Below are 27,008 nucleotides of genomic sequence, written 5' to 3' on the forward strand. Positions count from 1 at the left end.
TGGAATCAGAGATGAAGGAATGACATTTGAAAAGGGACATGAACCCATGTGTTCACATTGAATTCCAAGACACTACAGTATTCCTTTTCCAAATCTTTTTTTTCCCCCTTCCCCTTCCGTAGAATCATGGAGGCTTAGTTCTCTCTTTATAGTCATCTTTCGGGATTTCTGTAACGCAAATAATAAAAAAATGGTATACCTGGTTGAACCTTAGCTTAACTCAGCCTTCAATGACTGGTCTGTTAAACAGCAACTGGTTGGACTGAGTTCCACATCTGGTTCCACATTCAATTCATTATAGATGTAAACTCATAGGGGAATATGTTGAATATCGATCTATAGGCATTTTACATTCCCTGCATTGGGCAATAGTAAAATAGATTATTCCAGTTAAACAACTGCTTACAATAGCTGTGATACTCAGTTTCAAAGACGCACATTTTTTTGTTTTTAGTTTAGTATTTATTTGATAATAGATTAGAAAACAATTCATTTTGGACGATTCCCGCTATAGCCCTCCCATTGTTTTTACACTGAAATGTAACAACGGTTCTCTTTTCCGCAAAACCCACTGTTGAAACATCCATAAAAAGGACTTCGTAGTATCAACCTAAATCAAGGTTGAAAAGATAACCCTCAAAAGCATTAAAACATCAATGAAAAAAAAAAAGAAAACGACCCATGTTCTTTAAAACGGGCGAGGAAGGAGACGGATGGGAGGCATTCAGTGACACATACCAATGTGTCATTTAAAACAAGATGTAAAGTACAACTCAACATGATTAGCTAAATATACAAAAACACAGTAAGACCATTGAGAGTGCAAGAGGTAGTAGCCCTTCTTACCCATAAAACCCCATTAATCCACAGCAGTCTTAAAAACAATCCCCTGCCCTGGTTATTTCCCCTTTATAGGAGTGAGCATTTGATATCACAAACTGATTTAAATAAATCTGCATATATAAGTCAATAAGTGCTTAAATATATAGACATCTTACATAGACAAAAGCATCATGCATCTCTATAACATGCACGGTAACGTTATTCAAAATGCTATGTTGGATCTCCGACCACTAATGCGGTAAACTTGGCAGTTAAAAATGCATGAGCCAATTTCAAAATCGGGTTATTTTCAAGGCAGTTTACATTTGCGGACACCAGAGCGGTTACTGGGGGTGTGGAGGATCGGCATCAAATGTGGGAACATCAGACTTGAAGGAAAAGATCCAAAGTAGTCCTCATCTACTCCACGTTGACATTTCCTCTCTCCATGGCAGACAGTCACCCTGGAATGAATCATCCATGCCGCCAAAACTCCCTTATCCTCTTTCTTAGTGGAACTTTAGTATCTGCGTTCAGTAGTCTCATTGGGCTGTAATAGTCTACGATGAAGCCAAAATGACACGAGGCTCTGCCAGGTCTACTCAACACCACAGATCCAAGTTCTTGGTGTTGGCGAAGCCTGGCTGATCACGGATCTTCCAGTAGGTTCCGTTGCTCAGCCAGCTCTCATTCCCTGCCGCATCCAGCTCTTTCCTGAAGGAGGGAAGAGTATATTTACTTTCTAGTGTGAGGTAACCTTTAAAAAGGGGCATCAATAGAGGCCTTCAAGGAAGCACAAACACTGCATAAATGTACAATGTCACATCAGCGGTCACCAACTCAAGTCCTGGAAAAGCTACAGGTGCAGGCTTTTACTCCAACCCTGCCCTAACACACGATTCAGTTAATCATAAAGACCCTGAGATAGCGGTGTTGGTTACCATTACCTTGCCATTTCGACAATAAATGCTCTTTGATCGCGTAAGGCAGGAAGGGACGGTTGGCGAGACTCACCTGAAGAAACGAGGCACGTGCTCCTCTCCCTTCTTGGCCAGCTCTTTTCGTCGCTCCCTCTGTTTCTGCTCAACTTCCTCCTTCTTACGGTCAGCCCCGGCTACATCTCCCTCCTCCAGGATCCTACGGGGAAAGAACAGTGGAGAGATAAAGCGCTTCAGCTGCATGAAAGAACCTAAGGCGTTAGCCGGGTCAAATGTATGTACCGTGCCTTCGCATCAATGCACAACACAGCTCCCCTCAGTGGGGTCACTGAACGATACCACCTACATGACCTACTGAACAGGACCCAGAGTTCTTCCTGGTTATATGACATTCATGAAGTATTCCTAGCCCTACTTCCAACGCATTTGACAAATCGAATTATGTGCACATGGCCAAACATCCTCTGTATGCATTACTGAGCAGGCTGGGTGGTGGTCTCACCTCTGGTCCGGCCTATAGCGGGTGTCCGAGGGAGGCAGGACCTTCTTCAGCTCAGGGGTCAGCTCATTGAGCTCCCTGGCGTAGCGACTGAAGCCGTAGTACTGGAAGTGGTCATCAGCCTGAGGGTCTGGAGATGGGAGAAGCAGGGTACTGTGTGAGGCAATACATAGTGCTGGTAGTATATAGAGTGGATTACGGACTCAGGGATTGAGGGAAAACATCCATAGTCTTGCACAGAGGATCAAGATCGAAGACTGAATTCACAGAAATAGTATGGGATTAGGGAAAATATAATAGGCACAATGGTGTGGATGACACACTTCTATAGGATAAACTATAATATCAACATTGGATTAGAGATTATCGTACATAGCAGATAAGGGATTAATCGGATAATAGCAGTACTCACTGGGCTTCCAGATGCACTTTGGATTAGGCAGGGTGTCACAGAAGATGCCCTCGTGCCACAGCCCACCGAACCGGTGGACCACCTCTCCCGCTTGGTTCAGAACCTGGCCCTGCACCTCATTCTTACTCGTCTCTGAGGTCCAGTAGCGGGACTGAGGGAGAGAGCAATGTCAACTTAGTAGGTACTACCATATGTAAAGCTTTGGAAATGTCAAATGTCTAGACCCCATTTAAACTGTTGACCATTTCTTTGATTCATTATGGGTCCCATTATGGGGTTATTCTTCAATTGAGCTTTATGTTCTATGGGCACCAGGCAGGGGTCTCACCTTGACGAAGGAGATCTTGCAGGTGCAGATGTCACTCTTGGTGTTTCTGATGGTCACCTCTCCGTAGTGCTCCAGCCACCTCTGCTGACTCAGGACGTTGTGGACGCAGGTCACCGCCTTGTTCCACTCATAGTGATCCCCATATCTAGAGGGCAGAGAGAGCGGGCGAGAGAGAGCGAGAGCGAGAGAGAGAGAGAGACATGGGTTTAGTACAACTAGATTGAGACACGCACTCTTGAAATTCATGGACACCTGAGCCGGTTTTCAATACTACGAACCTTTCATTGAATAACATAGTAAATGATACTTTCAAGCACGTTACAGCTAACAAGTAGAGCATTTGGCGAACGCCTTTTCAAATCTTAAAATCAGCTCAATCAAAACACTGTCCTTGAGATGGTACTTTGAACAACGGAGCAATACATTCAAAACGACGATGTGAAAGTAGGGTTTTACATTCCTCCTTTATTTGGTCAAATAATCATGACGGAATTGGCATAAACGCTCACTTTGGCAACTTGACATTCACTGGACCAGAGGAGATGATCTCCAAAGACTTTCCCCAGAACTTGTTCTTCCATTGCTGGTCTTGCCAGAAGGTGAAGTTCTCAGACTCTGCGTGCACGGCGGAGCAGGGCGGGTGGTGGCTGACCTGGGAACAGAAAGGAAGCGTTAAATAACTAACTATCTTCAGTGGAAGACACCCTGGATCAGCTTTAGAGGTTACTTGCCTTGCAGATGGTATCTAGGATGATTCTGGGTCAGGGTGATTCAACTCCTACCTGCTCAGCGACGTAGCGGAAGCCGCGCTCCTTGCTGTGGCTCTCGTACGTCTCTCCCAGGACGGGGTTGAAGGGCTTGTAGCGGTTTCGCCAGGTAGCCCAGGCGTAGCCAGAGATGGAGAAAACGCCAATGTACAGCTTCATGAAAAATAAGATATGGGAAAACGGATGAGTGAGACCACACCCATCAACAATATCAAAATGGCACCTGAAGCTAACTGCTACCCCCCCAAAATACTTACTATACATAAGAACCACAATATACAGTTTTACATACCAAATCTGCAATTCACATTGACCTCATTCGTTGTTTTCACCGATTCTCTAATGCACACACACACCACACAGCAGACTTTCACATATGCTGCTACTACTACTACTACTCTGTTTATTATCTATCCTGATTGCCTAGTCACTTTTACCCCTACCTACATGTACATACTGCATTACCTCTACCTCATACCCATGCACAAGGACTCTGTACTGGTACTCCTTGTAATAGAGCCTCGTTATTGTTATTTTATTGTGTTGCCATTATCTTTATTTATTCTATATTTTTTTGTTGGTCTTTTTAAACTCTGCATTGTTGGGAATGGGCTCGTAAATAAGCCTTTCGTGGTAAACTGGTTGTATTCGGCACGTGAGCAATAGCATTTGATTTGAGAAAGTGTAGACCTTGAGACCAATAGCATTTTTTCAGATTTCAACTAAGCAAATCTACAGGGGTATAAATTCACTTGAAACAGCACCGACGCTGGTATCGCAGCACAAACCTATACTTGAGCTGCTTCGTTGTAAGGTCAGGCATGCGTCGGGCCACCTTACCATCCTCTCGAAGGGGTCCTCTGTGCGGTTGGCGATGTCCAGAAGCTCAGAGTACTCCAGCTCTTCGCTCACTCTCTGCAGCAGGTTCAGAGGTTCGTTGAGGCCACAGGGCATGGACACACGTGACAGGTCCTTGCCAATGTTGTTGTACAGGATGGTCATGATGCCAATGTGGCTGTTGTCGACACAGTTGGCGGGCAGGACGGTGCGGCGGCCTGTGTTGGTGGGCACGGTGCTGACCATGTCCGGGGCTCTGGACACGCTGGTGCGGTAGTTCAGGGTGGCAGAGGCTGCCAGGGGGAGAGGGCATATGACAAAAGATTTGATGGAATTCTATATACATTTTCTATTGAATATCATGTTTTTTTTATGATTACACTCAGCACTTAGGGCTTGAAAGCTTGAATATATATATTTAAATAAATCGACATGGTTCACAAGATTCAGCCCTTAAAAGGAGAGTTCAGGATTTTCTCCAGGGCCAAATGATCTTGTGGATACACTTTATGTCTCTGCGTTCAGTTTGAAGGAAGTTGGCAAATAGCATTAGCTAGCATGCTAGCTGTTCATGTAGACGTTGTCATTACGCTAACGCTAGTTAGCATTGGCTTGCAAAACTACAGGCAACTGGCAGCTCTTATGGTGTGGGGTGCATTTTCCTGGCATGGTTTGGGGCCACTCAACCCCTTAGAGGGAAAGGTAACAGCCAGTATATACACAGCCATTCTGAGTGTTCACCTTCAACCTATGGTGAAGCATTTATATGCTGAGAGGAGTGGCCTCTTCCAAGATGACAATGCCCCCACCCACAAGGTACAAGGTTTGATGAGCATTAGAAACTGGCCATCTCAGTCACCAGATCTCAACCTAATTGAACAGCCTGGTCTCAAGACTAGACATAACATAGTAAAAGTAAATTCAGGATACTCAAATTAGTATGATTTGGTTACTTAAGGCAAAAACAAAAAGTAGGGTGATGGGTGGGCGTTTAATGCAAATGTCTAGCAACTCAAAGGTTGCGAGTTCGAACCTCAGACAACGTCGGCATTTTAGCTAACACTTCCCCTAACCCTTTAACCTAACCCTTTAACCTAACCCCTAAACTTAACCCCTAGCCTCGCTAACGTTAGCTGCCTGGCTAGAATGCGTAACATCTATTTCGCAAATTCGTAACATATAATACAAATTGTAACTTGTGATGGAGTCCACAAATACAAAGCATACGAAATGGAGTAGACCAGGTTGAATCGAACACTTATGGTAGATTCTGGAGCAGCACTTGAGCCAGCATATTCTAACACTGAATTTCTCATGGAAAAATGGTGTCGCAACCCTCCAAGAGAGTTCCAGACGCTTGTAGAATCTATTCCACGGGGCATTGAAGCAGTCCTGCCGGCTCAGGGTGACCCCAGCGCCCTATTAGGACCTATGTTGGCGTTTCCTTTACTTTGGCAGTTAACTTCGTACTGGACGCAGAGACATAAAAACGCTATACACGAGTTAATCGTGGATAGATACACGGTAAACAAAAGACATTTTTATGACTGAATGTATGCCAGAGTGCCAATGTCTCTTGTTTTGACTTGCAGACACAGCAACCATTAGAGGACCACAATGGAAACAAATCTTTAGACTTTGTGCATTTAATCCTCAGCAATTTTTGGTACATTAATTTGTTGCCTAGTGTGGTTTCTTTATGCATTTTAAATAGTCCAATCAAGGTTTCTTTGACCAAAATGCTGAACCGTCCCTTTAAAAAGTCTGAAGGCCCAAAGCTGTCAAGGAATGGAGGATGGTGAGAAGCAAAATTAAGTAAAGACATGACAGTGGAGGCTCGATTTCTCCATATTCCAAATTAGAGTTGGATGTTGGATCGAGGTGGAAGGTATGAAGTTTAAATAATGAAATGTCTACACAGATTAGACAATAATACATTTGTTAAAACTGTCACCAGTCCCACAAAACCAAAGAGACACCTCAGGAGGACAAAGAGGAAGGAGGAGAGTGATGATAAAATCGTGGTAATAGAATGAGTAGACTCCTGGGACGTTTGCAGGGTCCAATCAGCATGCTTGCATGTACAACATTGAAAATGTGCCGTTTTCAAATAAACGATGTGCATCAATGAATTAAATCGATCCACATGGGACTTCCAATATGGCCGCAATTCACCATCACTCTGATGATACTTCAGTTTGATCATTCCCAAAATACCTTTCGTTTGCAGTTGGTTCGGTGATACTCCCTCTGCAGGCAAAGTAGAAGATATATTCAGAAAACATAGTAAAATGCAATTTGTACACAGATTACATACACACACTCCCCCAACCTTGGTGTCAGACAAGTTTATGAGTACAACTACCTTGATAGCGCTGGGCAATATGTACAAAAATCCACATCATGATAAACTTACTGAATTATCAGGGTAACGATCACTTGAATGACAAGCTAACATTAATGTGGACCAGTTTCTATTTTTACATTACCCTTAAAACTACTACTTTGAATGTGGGGCCATCAATTGTTCTGTTAACAATAGCGCACATTTAACAGACTTATTTCATCAGTAAATCAGCCCAGTCCATCAGTAAAAATATCCTCGCGATAAACGGTCGGTATCAATCATTTTCGGTTTATCGTCCCAGCTTCACTAGATACTGCTGAATTTAAAACAAAATCAAATGCATATTGCTATTTACTTTAAGACACACTCAAAAATGGACCACATAGACCGAACTGCACCCAAGGTACAATGGGACTGCTCAAACACAATATTATAGAACACATCTTCAGAGTTTACGTTCTATTCATTCTACTTCTATGGCCACAGTTGAATAGTTTTACACAGTGGCCACTCACCATGGACCTCGTCTGGCTCAGAGTTACTGGTGGTGGTGACGTCACTTAGCCCGGATTCATCAGACTCCTCATCGCCGTTTTCGGAGTTCTCACAGACGATGACATCTCTGGCGTCATAGTACTCGGCCATGGAGTCGGCCAGGGAGGGGGTGCGCTGCACAGAGCAACCCTTAGAGGGCGTCTTCTCAGCATGCTGAGGGGGGAGAGGAAGGGAAGATAAGAGTAGCCGAAGGAGGTAGAGCAAGATTATAGTTAACAGGAAGCATACAAAATGAGGAATGCTTCCAGATGGATATGTGATGTCAGTGATGTCTTACAAAAGAGAGTTAAGGAAGAAAAGCGTGCTCATTCGATAGAGAATCCCTTACAGGCACAAACAGACGTAGGCAGACATACAGTACACAGCTAGAACACACACTCAGAAAACAAGTGGCAGCCTGCCTCTTCTTGAGTGGGGGTTGGCGGCTGAATACACACCTGGTCCTGACGCACAGTGCTGTAGGACTCCTTGGAGCCCCCCGTGGATCCAGAGGAAAGGGACAGGGAATGAACTTTGGTTTGGCAAGACTGCACCTCCAGCTGGATACACACAAACATTGACTTATTAGTGTACGGTAGAGAATTGTATGAAAAGCAAGCACAATATTAAGCTCATTTCCCATTTCTTAAATCTCCCATTATTTATCAACCTTGGTCCACATGCAGGTAAGTTGGACAAAATGTACAGTATGAACATTTGGTGGAAGTTTTCCCTCTCTGATTTCCTCAGAACTCTTTCAGCTTTGTCAGATCCAGCCAGGACAAAACAATTGATGCTGCTTTCAACCAAAACAAAACTATCCTAGTTCTGTTTTCATAGTAATTAGTGAAGTCCAATGACATCTGGTAACTCGGATGAAATAGATTCGTTTGTGGGAGGTTTTAGTTGTTTCACCAAGATAAATTTAGCAATTTACCTCTGTGTGAACAAGTGTCTTTACATTTGAAAATGGTATTTTGTTCTTGTATCCAGGCAGGCTCAAAACAGGGGAACAGGCAGGAACGATTCTGCCCCTGATGGGCAGTACCTAGATGTCCCAACCCCAAACAGCCCAAACCAGTTCTGCCTGGTTTCACACACTTGAACAACAGCAGGCTGAGACTGAAGTATATTTTGGAAGGAGAAAGCAAGAGAAAGCGAGAGAATAGGTGTGGTCCATAGAAACCTCTGCTGTGTGTGTGTGTGTGTGTGTTTTAAACAGAGACCACAGTGTTGTTGATTAAATGTGAATCGGGCCTTTCGATTGGTCGCTAGGTCTCTTCCTGTTCTTGTTACTTCCATAAAAAAAAATAAGAAAAATAAATAAATAAAAGAAATCTAGGTCTCTCCTTTGGAGCCATTAACAATGGTTCGTGTTGTCAGTGTACGGCAGGATGTCAGTTTCAGCGCGTGTACTGTACATGCGAGTGTGTGTCCAGGGCGGGCCTCTTACCTCAGACAGTGTGCTACACAGGGTGGCCAGTTGATTGGAGGTGGATGAGCGTAGGTCGGGACCGGTCCAAGCCAGCCGGACCCGCTCACGCTCCAGCGCGAGCACCTCGTGGATGGATTTGAGAGACGCATGAACTGAGAAGATTATGGCAGACCAATGTCATTTTCAACGATTTCCTGTTGCATTCATCCATACCAACACACATCCCTAAGTAACTACGTCATCACTGAATTGCAGTCCTTTTTTTTCTTTTTCTAATGACGCAGAACCAGCTTCACTATAACAGTTCTACACGTGGCATTTCCTACGTGGAACTTTATTAAACACCCAAATCGAATGAGCCCCAAAACCCTTGTAACACCCCTCTCTTACCCTTTTGGGACACAGCACAAATGTCCTGCTGGATCTTCTTGGCTTCAGGGGAGGTTATGAGAGGATTGGAGAGCTGCGAGTACACATAGTCTGGGATGGACGGCACCGAGGAGGCTTCCACACTCAGGTGGTTGGACGATGTGCTCAGGTGGCTGGAGGTAAACTGAGGGAGGAGGGGGGGGGGAGAAGGGAGGAGAAGGGAAAGTATGTGTGTAGAGAGCCATTTCTCCATAGTGCGCAGCCCTATGGGATGTCCTGCTGAAAGGTGAATTCCTCTCCCACTGTCTGGCATATAGCAGACTGAAGCAGGTTTTCCTCCAAGTTGCAGCCCTGTGTTTAGCTCCATCCCATTTATTTTTATCCTGAAATTCCCCATATCTTGATGACAAGCATACCCATACCATGATGCAGCCACCACCATGCTTGAAAATAAAGAGACTGAGTTACTCAGTCATGTGTTGTATGACCCAAACACAAGGCTTTGCATTTAGGCCAGTGTTTTTTTTTACCCCAGGATTACTTTAGTGTTTTGGAATAATTTTAATCTGTATATTTATTGGTATTACTATTTACAATGTCATTCAGGTAATCATCGTAGTCAATACAATGTTGACTCATCCTCAGTTCTCTCCCATCACAGCCATAGAACTACATAAAAATCACCAATGGCCTCCTGGAGACATCCCTGAGCAGTTTCCCAGCTCAGATCAGAAAGACGACCATCTTTGATGAGTCTAGGTGGTATTAATTATGTGATTTGGGGGGGGGGCTAGTGGTTAGAGCGTTGGGCCAGTAACCGAAAGGTTGCTAGATCGAATCCCCGAGCTGACAAGGTAAAAAAATCTGCGGTACTGCCCCTGAACAAGGCAGTTAAACCACTGTTCCTAGGCCGTCATAGTAAATAGGAATTGGTTCTTAACTGCCTTTCCTAGTTAAATAAAGAATAAGTTGTCAAACTACATTTTACTCCTGAACTAATTTAGGCTTGCAGATGAATACTTATGCAACAACTATATATTTTAGCCATGACATTTATGTTGGATAATTTTATCTTTGACAGAATATTTTGTGTACAATGACAACAACAACAAAAATAGTTAAATCTATTTAATCCCACTTTGTAACAACATACACCCACTGTATAGGACATGAGAACTTACCATGCCGCAGGTTTCGACTCCGGAATGGGTGCGAGAATGACCAAATATCTTGTTCGTAGTCTTCCTCTCCTTCTTGGCCTTGGGGATATTAAGTGTCAGATTCTGAAAGACAAGTAGAATAGATATGCTCAGAATAAAGACTAGCCAGCCACTAAATTAATATTTCAATGTCAAATAAATGACAATTTTATTTGATCACATGCGCCGAATACAACAGGTAGGGCTTACAGTGAAATGCTTACTTAAAGCATTGTTGGTTAAGGGCTAAAAAATAAATAAAAAATATTTTTTTAAAAGCTCAGTAAAAAATAGAAAATAAAAGTTACATAACTAAACAGCAGCAGTAAAATATCAATAGCGAGGCTATAAACAGGGGGTACCGGTTAGTCGAGGTAATATGTACATGTATGTAGAGTTAAAAGGACTATGCATAGATAATAAACAGAGTAGCAGCAGCGTAAAAGAGGGGTCCGCGTGCTCACCTCAGAAATACAGGTGTTTTATTTAATAGAGTACTGATCATATACGGTTGTGGAGTAGTGGTTAGGGGCGGTGACCTTACCTGCAAGTTGATTCGTCGCTCTAGGTCACTGTTGGAGATGGGTTTCTGGCCACTCTCCAGCCAATTGAGCCTCTGAATGAGCTGGGCCAACTCAGTCAAGTCGGCCTGAGAACGAGCTAGCTCTGTGGGGGTCAAGGGTCAGAGAAGGTTATTAAGAAAGGTTTGGAGCGGAGGCTTCGCTCAGGAAAATAACCTCACACTCAACGTCAACAAAACTAAGGAGATGATTGTGGACTTCAGGAAACAGCAGAGGGAACACCCCCCTATCCACATCGATGGAACAGTAGTAGAGAGGGTAGCAAGTTTTAAGTTCCTCGGCATACACATCACAGACAAACTGAATTGGTCCACTCACACTGACAGTGTCGTGAAGAAGGCGCAGCAGCGCCTCTTCAACCTCAGGAGGCTGAAGAAATTCGGCTTGTCACCAAAAGCACTCACAAACTTCTACAGATGCACAATCGAGAGCATCCTGGCGGGCTGTATCACCGCCTGGTACGGCAACTGCTCCGCCCTCAACCGTAAGGCTCTCCAGAGGGTAGTGAGGTCTGCAAAACGCATCACCGGGGGCAAACTACCTGCCCTCCAGGACACCTACACCACCCGATGTTACAGGAAGGCCATAAAGATCATCAAGGACATCAACCACCCGAACCACTGCCTGTTCACCCCACTATCATCCAGAAGGCGAGGTCAGTACAGGTGCATCAAAGCTGGGACCGAGAGACTGAAAAACAGCTTCTATCTCAAGGCCATCAGACTGTTAAACAGCCACCACCAACATTGAGTGGCTGCTGCCAACACACTGTCATTGACACTGACCCAACTCCAGCCACTTTAATAATGGGAATTGATGGGAAATGATGTAAATATATCACTAGCCACTTTAAACAATGCTACCTTATATAATGTTACTTACCCTACATTATTCATCTCATATGCATACGTATATACTGTACTCTACATCATCGACTGCATCCTTATGTAATACATGTATCACTAGCCACTTTAACTATGCCACTTTGTTTACTTTGTCTACATACTCATCTCATATGTATATACTCTACTCGATACCATCTACTGTATGCTGCTCTGTACCATCACTCATTCATATATCCTTATGTACATATTCTTTATCCCCTTACACTGTGTATAAGACAGTAGTTTTGGAATTGTTAGTTAGATTACTTGTTGGTTATCACTGCATTGTCGGAACTAGAAGCACAAGCATTTCGCTACACTCGCATTAACATCTGCTAACCATGTGTATGTGACAAATAAAATGTGATTTGATTTGATTTGAAAGTAATATTGGATATTCATTTAAATGCGGAATTGTAAAGAGATAGCCTTTATTCCCTAGCTTCACCATGGCAATACCTTACCTTGGGAGCAGGTATCGGACTGGTGGGTCTGCTGGAGCCATGCTGCCACCTTGCCGTTGACCCCTGGGGCTGCTGTGGGCGAAACCTCCATCTCCGCCTGGTAGACAGAGGCAGAGCTGGCATAGTGAGGGTACTGGAAATCACATGATTTGGGGACAGAGGAAAAGAGAGAAGAGAAGTCAAGTGTTAGAGAATTTTTATAAAGTCCTCTTGTTCTATTCAGAATATCACTTCATCTATTTTGGTGGGACCAGCATATATGTGGTTGTAGCACTGCGAGTAGCAGACCGCACTGACCACACTGCGAGAAGTAGACCGCACTGCATCATGCCCGTTTCTCTGTTCACTCACCATGCCTGGCATTGCAGTTTGGTTTCTCTGGGCTAGACTGGCCATGGCTGGCAACAACGTGCTGTTGCCCATGGTGAGGGCATGGAGGACTCCGTGGTGGACACCCAGGGCCTCGTTCTTCTTGAAGACACGATGGGCACACAGCTTGGTCAGCCATATGTAGAACAAGTCATTGCTCTTGGTCTAACAGGAGAGTGAATTTTACATTAATGGGGATATAGATGGATAAGAAACAGATGTGAAACAGAAACCGGTGCGCATGGCACCGACGACCATACCCCATTCAAAGGCACTTAAATATTTTGTCTTGCCCATTCACCCTCTAAATGGTACACATACACAATCCATGTCTCAATTGTCCCAAGACTTAAATATCCTTCTTTAACCTGTCTCCTACCATTCCTCTACACTGATTGAAGTGGATTTAACATCAATAAGGGATCATAGCTTTCACTTAGATTCACCTGGTCAGTCTGTCATGAAAAGAGCAGGTGCTCTTGATGTTTTGTATACTCAGTGTACCTTGAGGTGGTATAAATAGTCTCCATTGTCCAGATCGATGCGCTTGGACTTCTTGTTGATGGACATGACAGCGAGGCTAACATCCAGGGAGCCGTGGAGTTTTCCTCTCTGGATCTGACGAGTGGAACATTACAATGGATGAAAACCCTGCACTATTGTCCAATATGTATATAAAACAAGAACTCCGTAACCTGTAATGTTTACAATATGGCGCCGGACGATTTCAGAAAGATTGCCCTCATTACTTGAATTTGTGTTTTTAGTAGTGTGGATACATACATCCTGCTGTGTCTTTGAGTACTTGAAGATTCCTTTTTCCAACAGGAAGTACCTCTGAAAGAAAAGACCGAACCACATCAGACAGGGGTGTATTCATATGTGCACACCAGTAGCAAAACATTCTGCAACATAAAAAAAATATATATATATAAAAAATTTAAAAATACACTTTGCAATGAAAACAAGTTTAGTTTGGGAAACCCTGGATTAGTCCCTTCTAGCTGAGTATCTGCCATTTCCTTCCGTTTGGTTCCTAGTGAATACACCGCAGGAAGTCAGAAGTGATGGTGAAACACAACTAATTGGCTTTGACAACTGCGCTTCAGTTGGCTTGCCAAGTATAGTCTTCGCATTACCTTGTGCCAGCCCTTCATAGGGTACTTCCTCCTCTTCATCAAAAAGCCCTCACAGATACCAGGGACGCTCATGTCCAGCCCTGACCCGATCCCCGAACTCATGTCCATATGGTCTTCCAACACCTCCCAGTGGCTGGAGTACTATGGGGGGGGGGGGAGAAAAAGTTTTTCATATGTTGCATGGTCCATCAAGAACTTCATACTCAGTGGGTTGCATCCATAGACATATTCATGATGGTTATATACATCATTGGTTGCATTATGGTGTAGAGAGGAGACCCAATCATATACAAAGACGTGCACACCCCAAACACACTAAGATTATTTTCATCAAGAGGAACGACTCGGAAACTACCTGGCGGGTGTTGCGCGATGACCCAGCGCTGCCATCCCGCGAGTGGCCGACCTTGGATACTCCAGCGGGAGACTTGTCCAAACTGCTCATGACTGATTGGCTGCTGTTGAGTGAGGGTGGGCACACCCGAGGGTCCATCATTGCGATTGGTCGCTAAAAGTATGTCTGCTTTTCGGAAAGGTTCCCTCTGAGGAGGAAACACAGCTCTGTGGAGACAAAGTTACAGTAAAGTGAGGCGACATTAAAAAAAAAACACGGCGGTCATTTTACTGGTTTCACATTTGGCAACTTCATAATCTTTAACTGTCCCATTTTTCAACCATGAGAAATCAGCCTTCAATTCAAGTGGTCAGGAACACACGTGTGCTGCCCCTGCTGCAGTTGGCCCTTGGATCATGAGTAAAGGAGAAGAATGAGAGACAACCTTCACCCCATCCACCCCTCAACTTCATGGATGACTTGGCCTGATAAAAGACCATGGTGGACAAACCGGTAGTAGACAAGGTCCAGGAATACTGACCAAAGAATATGACGACACAACATCAACAATGATTCAAAGATACTGACAATTAAAATTGTTAGTAGTATTTTCAAAAACACGCTAATGTTTTTAATTTCAGTAAAACAATATTTTCCCGAAAAAGTTTAAATTAGAGACCAAACCTGCAGCAGCGTGTGGGATTATCAAAAGTAACAAAACAGACAATCTACAGTAAAAAACAACAACAAAAAAACAAAGGTTTATAAAAATAAATTAAAAAACACTACCGGTCAAAAGTTTATTTACTATTTTCTACATTGTAGAATAATAGTGAAGGCATCAAAACTATGAAATAACACATATGGAATCATAGAGTAATGAAAAATGTATTGAAGGAGTTCCCACATATGCTGAGCAATTGTTTGGCTGCTTTTCCTTAACTCTGTGGACAAATTTCCACCAGTCTAATGTCCATCGCTTGTGTTTACTGGCTAAAGCCAGTCTCTTCTTATTGGTGTCCTTTGGTAGTGGTTTCTTTGCAGCAATTCGACAATGAAGGCCTGATTCACACAGTGTCCTCTGAAAAGTTGATGTTGAGATGTCTGTTACTTGAACTCTGAAGCATTTATTTGGGCTGCAATTTCTGAGGTTGGTAACTAATGAACTTATCCTATGCAGCAGAGGTAACTCTGGGTCTTCCTTTCCTGTGGCGGTCCTCATGAGAGACAGTTTCATCATAGCGCTTGGTTTTTGCGACAGTACTTGAAGAAACTTTCAAAGTTCTTGAAATGTTCCATATTGATTGACATTCATGTCTTAAAGTAATGACATTTCTCTTTGCTTATTTGAGCTGTTCTTGTCATAATATGGACTTGGTCTTTTACCAAATAGGCCTATCTTCTGTATACCTCCCTACCTTGTCACAACACAATGAATTGGCTCAAACGCATTAAGGAAAGAAATTCCACAACATAAGGCACACCTGTTAATTCAAATACATCCCAGGTGACTACCTCATGAAGCTGGTTGAGAGAAAGCCAATAATGTGCCAAGTTGTCAGATATAAAATATATTTTGATACTACATGATTCCATGTGTCATAGTTTTGACGTCTTCACTATTATTCTACAATGTAGCAAATAGTCAAAATAAAGCAAAAACCGTTGAATGAGTAGGTGTTCTAAAACTTCTGACCGGTAGTGTACATGCATAAAATATAAACACAAGACGTAACGTGTTGGTCCCATGTTTCATGAGCTGCAATAAAAGATACCAGAAATGTCATACGCACAAACATATTATTTCTCTTAAATTGTGCACAAATTAGTTTACATCCCCGTTAGTGAGCAGGTCTCCTTTGTCAAGATAATCCATCCACCTGGCATACCAAGAAGCTGATTCAACGGCATGATCATTACAAAGGTGCACCTTGTGCTGGGGGCAATAAAAGGCCACTAAAATGTGCAGATTTTTTTCCACAATGCCACAGATGCCTCAAGTTTAGAGTGTACAATTGGCATGCTTATTGCAGGAATGTCCGCCAGAGCTGTTGCCAGAGATTGAATGTTCATTTCTCTACCATAATCCTCCTCTAACGTTGCTTAAGAGAATTTGGAAGTACGTCTAACCGGCCTCACAGCCACACGTGTATGGCATTGCGTGGGTGAGCGGTCTGCTGATGTCAATGTTGTGAATAGAGTGCCCCATGGTGGCGGTGGGATTATGGTATGGGCAGGTGTAACGGATGTGAAACGGCTAGCTTAGTTAGCTGTGGTGCGCGCTAAATAGCGTTTCAATCGGTGACGTCACTTGCTCCGAGACCTTGAAGTAGTGGTTCCCCTTGCTCTGCAAGGGCCGCGGCTTTTGTGGAGCGATGGGTAACGATGCTTCGTGGGTGACTGTTGTTGATGTGTGCAGAGGGTCCCCAATTGCCTTTTATCGGTTAGCAATTTGAATGCACAAAAATACCGTGATGAGATCCTGAGGCCCATTTTTAAAGGTCTCTGTGACCAACAGATGCATATCTGATTTTATGTCATGTGAAATCCATACCATACCCTACCCTGATGAAGACAGCTTGGCTGTCGAAACGTTGGTAATTACATTTTTGCATCTGAGCGCCTAGAGTGTGCGGCTCTTTTATCTTCAAGTTATCTACTCCGCTAGCCAGCACCTCGCCTAAATAGGTGTGCGTTTCTTTTTCTTCTAGATGTGAAATCCATAGATCAGGGCCTAATGAATTTATTGACCGATGTCCTCATATGAACTGTAACGCAGTAAAATCTTTGAAATTGTTGCATTTATATTTATTCGGCACACACACACACAACAATAAACAAAAACATACATAGACAAGACAGACAACATTTACATAGTGCCTTCAGAAAATATTCATACCCCTCGACTTATTCCATATTTTGCTGTGTTACAGCCTAAACTCAATTGATTAAATACATTTCTCTCACCCATCTACACACAATACCCCATAATGACAAACTGGTTGAATACTTCAAAAAAGCTGAATTGTCTTCATTTTTAACAGATTTGTAAAAAATGTCTAAAAACACAATTCCACTTTAACGTTAGTTAGGTGTGTCAGCAAGTGACAAAAAAATCTAAATGCAACACATTTTAAAATTCAGGCTGCAACAGTATGTAGAAAAAGTTCATGGGTGTGAATACTTCGACAAACATAAGCAACACCACACTTGCTCAGACCCATATGTTCCCACCGTATCCACACCCAATGTCTGTAACGCTTGTATGACTCTGCCCAACGTGACTTCAAATTATTTGTCTGTAGCCAGATTGTTTTCTCTCCAGTATTTAAATAAAGCACACGATGCCTCCATTCTCTTAACGTTGGGGTATCATTTGACCCCCCTGTATTTAAGTAATAGCTTCTTAGATAAAAAAAGTGTTGATTTTTTTTTGTCTAACCCATTGAGAACATCGCCACACACTCATATGCCACGTCTTGAAATGTGCATAGACGGATTAAAGTAAATTTACATTGTAAAACTTCTGACAGACAGCATCCCAACGCCGCCCATAAGTGACTTTACAGCCCTCGCAGAAGACACGAACAAAGACGTGTCATCGTTAGTTTTACACTTAAGACATGGCTCTGTCGTTGTGCTGAAGAATGTGAATTCTCTCTTGTACAATCAATTCTATACATTAGTTTACTGGATATTTCATACATTTGTTATCTATAATTGTGTTCATTTCCCAACACTCTCCATATTGTGCTAATATCAGTTATTTAAGACTTGGTTCTAATACTTTACAACAACAAAAAATCTAAGTGATTGTCAGTCGATAGGCTCTCTGCACGGTTGTGTATATCTTACCCATCATATATGGTCGACTTTTTCCCTGACTCAAATAGGATTCCCACAACATTGCTCTGATGTCCAAAAACATTCAGATTGAAATTGTGTGTGATAAAACTTAAATTGCATACACTCTATTTGAAAATGCCTAATTCCTAATTCAACCATTAAATAATTATTTCCTATTAACACCTCATGTGCCTTTAGTTTCCCCATGTGTGCCCAATTTATTGGTGAATTCTGAAAAGCCATCCAAGGATTGTTCCCCAAGGTTGTGCTTTTAGGGAGTGATATTGGTTCTTGTAGAATCCGTTTCATTTTTTCCCCATGATGTTAGTCTTCTTAACTATGAAGTTGTTCATGTTCTTACCGCCATCCTTGGAAAATAGACATGTGTAAAGATTGAGGGTGAGCATGTGCATCTTCATTAGTTACCCATTGTTCCTCTTTGGTGAATTTCACCACCCTGGCTGGCGAGTTGATACAATTTCAAATCTGGAAGGTTAAAACCACCTTCAGATTTAGGGACATGTAAATCTTTTCGTATTTCATTCTAGGAGTTTTATTTGTCCATATGAAGTCTTACGGCAGAGTAAACTTAAAAAAAAAAAAAAAGTCTTCGGTGGGGTAATTGGTATTAGCAAAAATAAATATTAAAAAAGCCATGCCATTCTAAAATAGATTCTACCTGTAAGATTTGGGGAGATTGCTCAATTTAATTAGATCTGCTTTCATGTTGTCAAGTAATGGGATAAAGTTAACTTTATAGACTTGTCACTTAAGCATCCCGAGTAATTACATTCTTTTTATTTTTAAGATTAGTTATTTTCCCCCTATTGCCATTTCCCTTTTTCCCCCACATGCATTTTACATCCTGAGATTTTAGAGTACTCCGAAGTGTTGAACTATCAATATTAGTCAAGTAAAAATCAGGAGATCGTCAGCAAATAAGCTAATGTTTATATTCATGTTTACCAATACCTGTTTGGGTCCTCCCTAATTCTTTCTGTAAGCGGTTCAATTGCCAGAGCAAACAGGATGTGGGAAAAGAGGACATCCATGTCTCATGCCCCTTTCTGAAGCCATTTATTCAGATACTGTGTATATTTTTGCTTTAGGATATTTACATAATATGTTTATAAATGTATTATTTCAGCTGGAAAGTTAAATGCTTCCAAAGTTTTGAACAGAAAAGGCCACTCAAGACAAAAAGCCTTTGGCATCAGCCATTATTGGTAAGTTTACATCTTGTTTTTTTGTGTATTATACTGAAACATGGTCTTGTATTTGTTTGTAAGTGTCTATTTTTAATAAACCCTGTTTGATTAATATGTCAGCAAACGCAGGCATGAGATTCTGAACCTACACATCCATGCATAACCGAACAAAATATGAAAGACAAGTATTGTAATTTTTTATTCCGTAAATTATTGATATCTATCAACAATGACAAGCCACCCAAGTCTGACAACTTGGAAGGAAAATTACAGAGGATGATAGCGGACGATATTGCCACTGCTATTTCTGCAATCTAAGTCAACAGGAAAGCGTGTGCCCTCAGGGCTTTGGAGGGAAGAAAAAATAGTTCCATCAAATAGCCAACCAATCAGCCTGTTACCAACCCTAAGTAAACTTTTGGAAAAAAATGTTTGACCAGATACAATGTTGTTTCACAGTAAACAAATTAACAGATTTTCAGAATGCTTATAGGGAAGGGCATTCGACATGTATGGCACTTACACAAATGACTGATTGGCTGAAAGAAATGTGTATAAAGATGGTAGGAGCTGTTTTGTTAGACTTTAGTGCAGCTTTTGATATCACTAATGAACATTTTTGCTCTCCATGGGCCAGCCGTGCTGCTCTGTTCTGGGCCAAGTGTAATTTTCTAAAGTCCCTCTTTGAGGCACCTGACCATATGACTGGACAGTAGTCCAGGTCCAAAAAACCGAGGTGCTGTAAGACCTGCCTTGTTGATAGCATTGTTAACAAGGCAGAGCTAGGCTTTATTATGTACAGATCTCTCCCAATCTTAGCTATTGTTGCTTTGACCATTTATAGTGTAGAATACAGGGTTACTCCAAGCAGTTTAGTCTCCTCAGCTTTCTAAATTTCCACATTATTCATTACAAAATTTAGTTGAGGTTTAGTGAACAAGTTGTCCCAAATACAATGCTTTTAGTTTTTGAAATATTTAGGACTATTTGTTTCCACCCATTTTGAAACTGACGGCAGCTCTTTAAGTGTTGCAGTGATTTCACTTGTGGTAGCTGATGTGTTTGGTATTGAGTCATTAGCATACATAGACATGCCGAGCCAGTCACAGGTCATTAGTCAAGATTGAAAAAAGGGGCCTAGGCAGCTGCCCTGGGGAATGCCTGACTCTACCTGGAGTATGTGGGAGAGGCTTCCATTGTGTATAATATGCATGTCAAATCTCTCCTGGCTCAAAGGTGCATTTGTGAGAAGCATTGACATGTTGAATGTTCATTTAAACTACTAGGACACAGTTCAGACACCCATGCATACACCATAAGACATGCCCAACTGAGGTCTCTTCACAGTCACTAAGTATAGAACAGACTATGGGAGGTGCACAGGACTACATGGAGCTCTATTCCACATCAAGTAACTCATGCAAGCAGTGAAATCAGGTTTGCAAAAAACCTATAAAAATCCACCTTACAGAACAGCGGGGACTGTGAAGAGGCACAGACACATGCACAGGATAACATACGTACTATACCAGCAATTGTCAAACTCGGTCCTCGGCACCCCTAGGGGTGCCCGTTTTGATTTTTGCCCCAACACTACACAGCTGATTCAAATGATTGCAGCTTGATTATTAGTTCATTATTTTTTTTAAATCAGCTGTATAGTGCTAGGGCAAAAAAACATGAACCACTTGGGTACCTGAGGACAGAGTTAGGGAAACCCTACACTGCGCACGCACGCACACACACACACACACACACACACACACACACACACACAGTGTTGTAGATATGTGGTAGTAGAGTAGCAGCATGTGGGTGCACACTTAATGCGTTTTGAAATGCCTTGACAGCAGATAATGGGGATCCATAATAAATAGAAATGTCTCATGTCTGGTAAGACTTGTGCCATTCTGTTGCTTATGGGTTTTGTTCTTATTTTGTTGCAATATATGAATGCATGGGTCTGTAATCTGCAGGGGACTCGACAGATTTTCCTGGTTTTAATATAACTGAAATAACTAGTTACATGGAACTCGGAAGCACTGAATCGAGTGACTGGTGTTGTCATTTGGAGTAAAACTTTCCATTTTTTGTGATTTAAAAAAAATTCTGCTGACAGTTGTTTCAGGGTTGAGTCCAAGAAGGCTGTAGAATCAGTCCAACATAATTCTGATTGATATAGACGTTCATCGTGACTTTCAAAATTGTTATGTACAGCTTTGTTACTAATTAAAGCATTTGTATCCTTAGCTTTTAAAGTTATAACTGGTTTGGTGTGTACTCATTTTGTGAGAGCTGCAAGTGTTTACCAGGTTTATTTACCATTAGGCTTTATTTAGTAGGCTTTATTTGAGTTTAATCTGTAGTTGTTGGCTTTCTTCAAAAGTAAAATATCATATTCCTGCTTAAATTCTTCTTTATCTTGTAAAGATTTATGGGCTTTTTCTAAGAGAGTAATTTATTTCTCTTTAATTTGAATTTCTAACTCAGATTGAACTTTTTCTGAGTATGAGATTATCATTCCCCTAATGTACGCCTTAAAAGCATCCCAAATAATATTAGGGGGTCTGAGTTTCTCGTCTTTGTCTACACGTGTAATAGTAAAGGACTTTATTCTCTTGTTTACATATTTAATCAATTAAACACGTAAAGTATATAATATATCACAACATAGGCCCGTTACTGTTCTCTTGGATACTTGTGTTGGATGGTATAAAGGAACTATTATCTGGTTACCAAGCAAGGTTGTGCTGCACATCAAAGATGGGAGGGGAGCCAAGACGGAAAGTAGGTTGCACACCCCAATACCATACATACAGGACAGCCACGGCAACCACGCGTCATCTTCATATCGCTGTTATTTTGAGTGACAACCAAATGAGAGGCCTCGATCCAGGCTGGACATCAATAATGAAACTGTAACAAGTGATCGCTTTTGCGCTTTTTTGTGTGTGTGTGTGTGTGTGGGGGGGTAATGCAGTTGATGACCGCATGTTTAAGGGCAACATTCACATGAAAGTAAAATGACCAACATTGAAGCCATGCATCCAATAAACAGATCAGTACTTTATTATTATTATTAAATTATTTCCTTGTTTAGGAGTCGTCCTCTGAAGTTCAGATGCCAAACGATGGAAGACGTTCCCTGGATGCTTTTGTATTCAACACCACCTGGCTGGGACCTCAGTGACAGTAGGCCTATAGGCAAATCATCCTTTATTGCCTAGCCTGGTGATAATGTATATGGTTCTAGCGATAGAACCTAGGATAAGATCCTCTTCGTCACTTCGACTTGATTTTGGCAGCTATATTAGATTTAGATGTAGTATTCGTTTTAGTCTTAAAATACATTTTTGGTCTCAGTCACATTAGTAATTTAATCCCGCGTTAGTTTTAGTTATCAGTCGACAAACTCGAAGAAAAAAAAATGGAGTATAGTTTTAGTCAGTCATAGGTCACATAATAGGTCAGAGCATTTAAATTTTAAAAATTAACCAAACGATTTATATTTACCTCTAACTTCCATCATGTTCACATTCAGATTGCCTTTTCCAACTAGTCATACTATCCCCTCGTATATCTTAGCTGGCAACATTGCTATTGTGGCAGATTAGGACTTGCATTGGTTACAATTACCATATAGGCTATAAAGCCTTGGCTACAGGTTAAATCATTTACAGCTCGGATTCTCACCATAATAACCGTTCAAAGAAGAGAGGAGTGAAGTGACCTCCCAGGAACAGTCTGTGTGGGAGAGCCAGCTTTTCTCAAGCAGCCAACGCAACAGAAAGACATTACAGGCAAAGAGGTAATGAGAGGATCGCATTAAATATTCGGATAAACCATGCATGCTGATAATTGGGCAAAACAGATGAAAAGGAGCTTCATGTCAAATTGAATGTCCATTAATTCCACGTGGAATTCTCATTTTTGATTACTGATTTTTGTATTTTTTATTTAGGGCATCTGGTCTTGTTATCATCAATAGTTTTCGTCAGGAAAAATAAGTTGTTGACGAGTATCATTCCTGGTAGTTACTGTTGACAAAATTGACTGAGGGGGTATCATCGAGTACAAAAAAAACGTAAAAACTCCAATATCCCTCAGATTAGATTTAGCTGAGGCAGCCATTGTGATTACAGTAGCTCCATCAATTGGTGACGCACACCAAATTTCCAGGTAACTGACAATATTTTCTCATTCTTATAGGGAGTAATACGAGTTGCTGTTTATTTACAATAATATTTACAAATATGGCATGAAAAATGTAGCACATACTGTAATTTACAGTCAGTTAACTGAAACTGCACTCACGCCCTCCTGGGTGGCGTCGAAATCATTTAAAAATATACTGAAAATCACCCATCAAACAACTGCATTCCTGAATCTATCAGACCAAATGACTTGAGGCTTATGTCATCATGATACAGGTCAGCTTTATGCTAAGTCATAACTAGGCTGGAAGATGGAGAACCTTACAGGGACTGACACATACAATAACCATGTGGAATATGTCGTTCAACCTGAAAACAAAGTAGACAAAGTCACATATTTTGAACAAGATGTCAACTACGTTTCTCAGGCCTTTAAAAAAAATAGTCGAACTTGAAAATGTAACGTCTGGATAAACAGGAACTTCCTGCCGGCATTGATAAAGATCGAGACAGCTGCATAATATTACGGTTTGAATTAGAGAATTTGTAGCTATTGACACATACGCGACACCAACAAAACATGAGCTTGTTCTGGATGTTTGATTCATTTGGATCAGGATCAAATGGGACTATACAGCTCTGTGTACTCTATAACAACCATAGCAACCACCGAGGAACTCCTAACAACTAAGCCTAAAACAACTACAAACACAATCCAGCCGCTGTAGCTTACTCCTGATTGCAGGCCAGAGTGGCAATCACAACATCAGAGTGTTGGTTGGAAGACGAAGGCCTAATATTAGAATGATCTCTGAAAGGAGATTATTAGAACACCTAGGAGAAACTGCCAGAAGAGGTAAAGAACATTTACGAGGGGGAAAGATGGCGTCGGGTGCCGGAGGCGTAGGGTAAACGGACAGGTTCCTGTGCTCTGACAGGAATGTGCCTGAGCTGCATCACCACACGGGTCCCAGGCAGGGCCCCTGACACCACTGCTGCTACTGGGACAGCCGGGATGTTCCATCTTCTAGACTAGGCAGTTCCAGTGCCATGGATATATAGGCCAACTGAGTTCAAGGTTTAGAAATCCTCCATGAGGGATACAGTGAACGTGTCCTGGTGTGAGGAGGGATGGTTTTGGGGAGGGGGGGGATTTCCAATGTAAACTATGTTGGAACTGCAAGTTCTAAGCCTGATCCAAGATGATTCCATCATGGCTGACATTCTGCGGGACTATGGCTGTGGGACATACTGGTAGCATTGGTCGAATCACATTCGACGGGCCCACATGCACACCATATTCACTCCCATTTCTACAACTTGGGTTTATCATAACCAGAAACAGAGGTAGACACATGGCACAACCTAACCTTTTAAGCTTCAGTAAGGCTGGGATACAACACTCCTAAATGCTCATCCTGGCTGGCCATCTGTAAACCTTAGACATTGATCATTACCCATATCATATGTACTGTTGTGTGTTCAGAAGTCATATGTTCAGAAGTCTTCATGAGAATAAGCAGTGATGTAAAGTACTTAAGTAAAAAAAATACTTTAAAGTACTGAAGTCAGTTTTTGGAGTATCTGTACTTTATATTTTTGTCTTATTTAACTTCATTCCGAAAGAAAATGTACTTTTTACTCCATACTTTTTCCTGACCTAAAGTACTAGTTACAATTTGAATGCTTACCAGTAAAAGATCCAATTCACACTTGTCAAGAGAACATCCCTGGTCCTCCCTACTGACTCTGATCTGGTGGACACACTAAACATAAACACTTCCTTTGTAAATGATGTCTGAGTGTTGGGGTGTGCGCATGGCTGTCAAAAAAAGGACAATTGGTGCCATCTGGTTTGCTAAATAAGGAATTTTATGTATAGCATTCACTTTTACTCAAGTATGACAATTGAGTACTTTTTCCACCACCGTACTTGAGTACATTTAAAATCTGATTATTTTGGACTTGTACTCAAGTGGTATTTTTACTGGGTTACTTTCACTTGAGTCATTTTATATTAAGGCATCTTTACTTTCGCTCAAGTATGAAAATTGAAAACTTTTTCCACCTCTGAGAATAAGCAACAATGTATAGCAAGAACAACAAACATTGTATCACAAGATCCTCACTGTATCCCACTCATTGACTAAAAATGAGTTTGGTCCCTGGATTTGAGCACACTCGTGTCAACACACAAACGCTTCAAAGCCATAGATGGCCAATAATGTCACGACCAGGGGGCCAATTGCTGCTCAGAAAAGGTAGGACTAATTACAGTACTGTTGTGACTTTTGTGGCTTCGGAAAAGTTTGGCATCAAATGTTCAGAAAGCTGAAAAAGCCAGCCAGGTCACCTGTGATTACAAATCAGTATTCGACGTTTACCCATGTCTGAGGACGTCGGGAGACGACGTTGAAACCGTCCAATAGGGGCAACAGTGAGTGATGGGGTTGGCGGATGGGCATCTGCATCTGGTTCCAAAGGTTGCAAGTTCGAACCCAGCAATGGAAAGTTGTATGAGATTTTTGTTTTAAGCCTATCCCAAACCTTAACCATTAGGAGTTCATGCCTACACTTTGACTTTTGCAACAACTTCGAAATTGGATGTTTAAGAAACATGGATGAACGTCTAATTCTGATGTGGGACTGTGAGAGCTAATTGCAGCAGGCAGCAGTCCTATCTATTAGATAAATATCCTATGATGGAACATTTGAAGTTCCAGGTGTACAAAATATGAGTTTTGTTTTACTTTAAAACATAGACCTAAACAATGTAAAGCAAAGGAAACTAAAACACTAGAAATCCGAACTGTAATTGATCAAACATAGCGTACCGCAATATCAAACTCAATGGCAATGGAAGCAAAACAAACAATTACTAACAATTCTCGCAAATCAAACATTCGTTTCAACCAATTGAATTGACATGCATCATGTTCATTTATTCCCGATTGTCAATAGAATAAGAACGAAAAACTCACCTGACAACCGTAGATAATCCAAGTAGGTGGCCAGCATGAAACGAGACTGATTTTCACATCCCGAAATCTCAAGCAAACTTCCAATTTGCTTCCGCCCATTTGTCGAAACCCGAGTGTCTCAGGGGAAAAAGGTGTGCCCGATCCATATGCCGCGTTCAAAACAACTGTAAACTCGGAACTCGGAAATGTCCTACTTCAGTGCATTCAAGACAACTGTGACTCGGGAAAAACGAGTTTAGACTTGGACAAATATTTTGAAGGGTCATCCAACTCGGAATTCCAAGATGGAAACTCGGGCATTTTTCTAGAGCTCCGACTATAAGGTCTTGATTTGACCTCGTGTTTTTCCCTACTTCCCAGTTGCCAAACATACATTAGTTATCAACCCTTACCTCTCCAAACGTGTCAGAGAAAGATGACATGAAATTAATGTCATTTTTACATCAAAGTTGTGCCGCTAGTGCACACATGATTTGATTGACTTTGCATTGATTAGTCAAGTACGATTAGCAAATTATTAGGCTTTTGGCTTGTTCATTTTATGAATTGTAGGTTATATTA

At 41.7% G+C, this 27,008-nt stretch overlaps 1 protein-coding gene across 1 annotated transcript; it reads right to left on the reverse strand.

Moving 5' to 3' along the window:
- Window positions 1-473: 473 nt before the first annotated feature.
- LOC115104048 (oxysterol-binding protein-related protein 7-like) lies at window positions 474-26,535 on the reverse strand. The gene is made up of 22 exons (XM_029625209.2): window positions 26,448-26,535; window positions 14,280-14,485; window positions 13,925-14,065; window positions 13,569-13,622; window positions 13,290-13,403; window positions 12,768-12,950; window positions 12,417-12,549; window positions 11,032-11,153; window positions 10,470-10,571; window positions 9,310-9,472; window positions 8,938-9,071; window positions 7,943-8,044; window positions 7,466-7,658; window positions 6,821-6,853; window positions 4,607-4,896; window positions 3,782-3,919; window positions 3,509-3,651; window positions 3,000-3,144; window positions 2,672-2,822; window positions 2,263-2,389; window positions 1,837-1,959; window positions 474-1,536 (listed from the first exon to the last, which is right to left on the reverse strand). The coding sequence occupies exons 2-22, from the start codon at window positions 14,418-14,420 to the stop codon at window positions 1,425-1,427; spliced, it is 2,844 nt and encodes a 947-aa protein (XP_029481069.1). The 5' UTR covers window positions 14,421-14,485; window positions 26,448-26,535; the 3' UTR covers window positions 474-1,424.
- Between the last annotated feature and the right edge of the window lie 473 nt (window positions 26,536-27,008).

This window comes from Oncorhynchus nerka, linkage group LG21 (genome assembly GCF_034236695.1).
Source record: "Oncorhynchus nerka isolate Pitt River linkage group LG21, Oner_Uvic_2.0, whole genome shotgun sequence".
Taxonomy (NCBI): Eukaryota; Metazoa; Chordata; class Actinopteri; order Salmoniformes; family Salmonidae; genus Oncorhynchus; species Oncorhynchus nerka.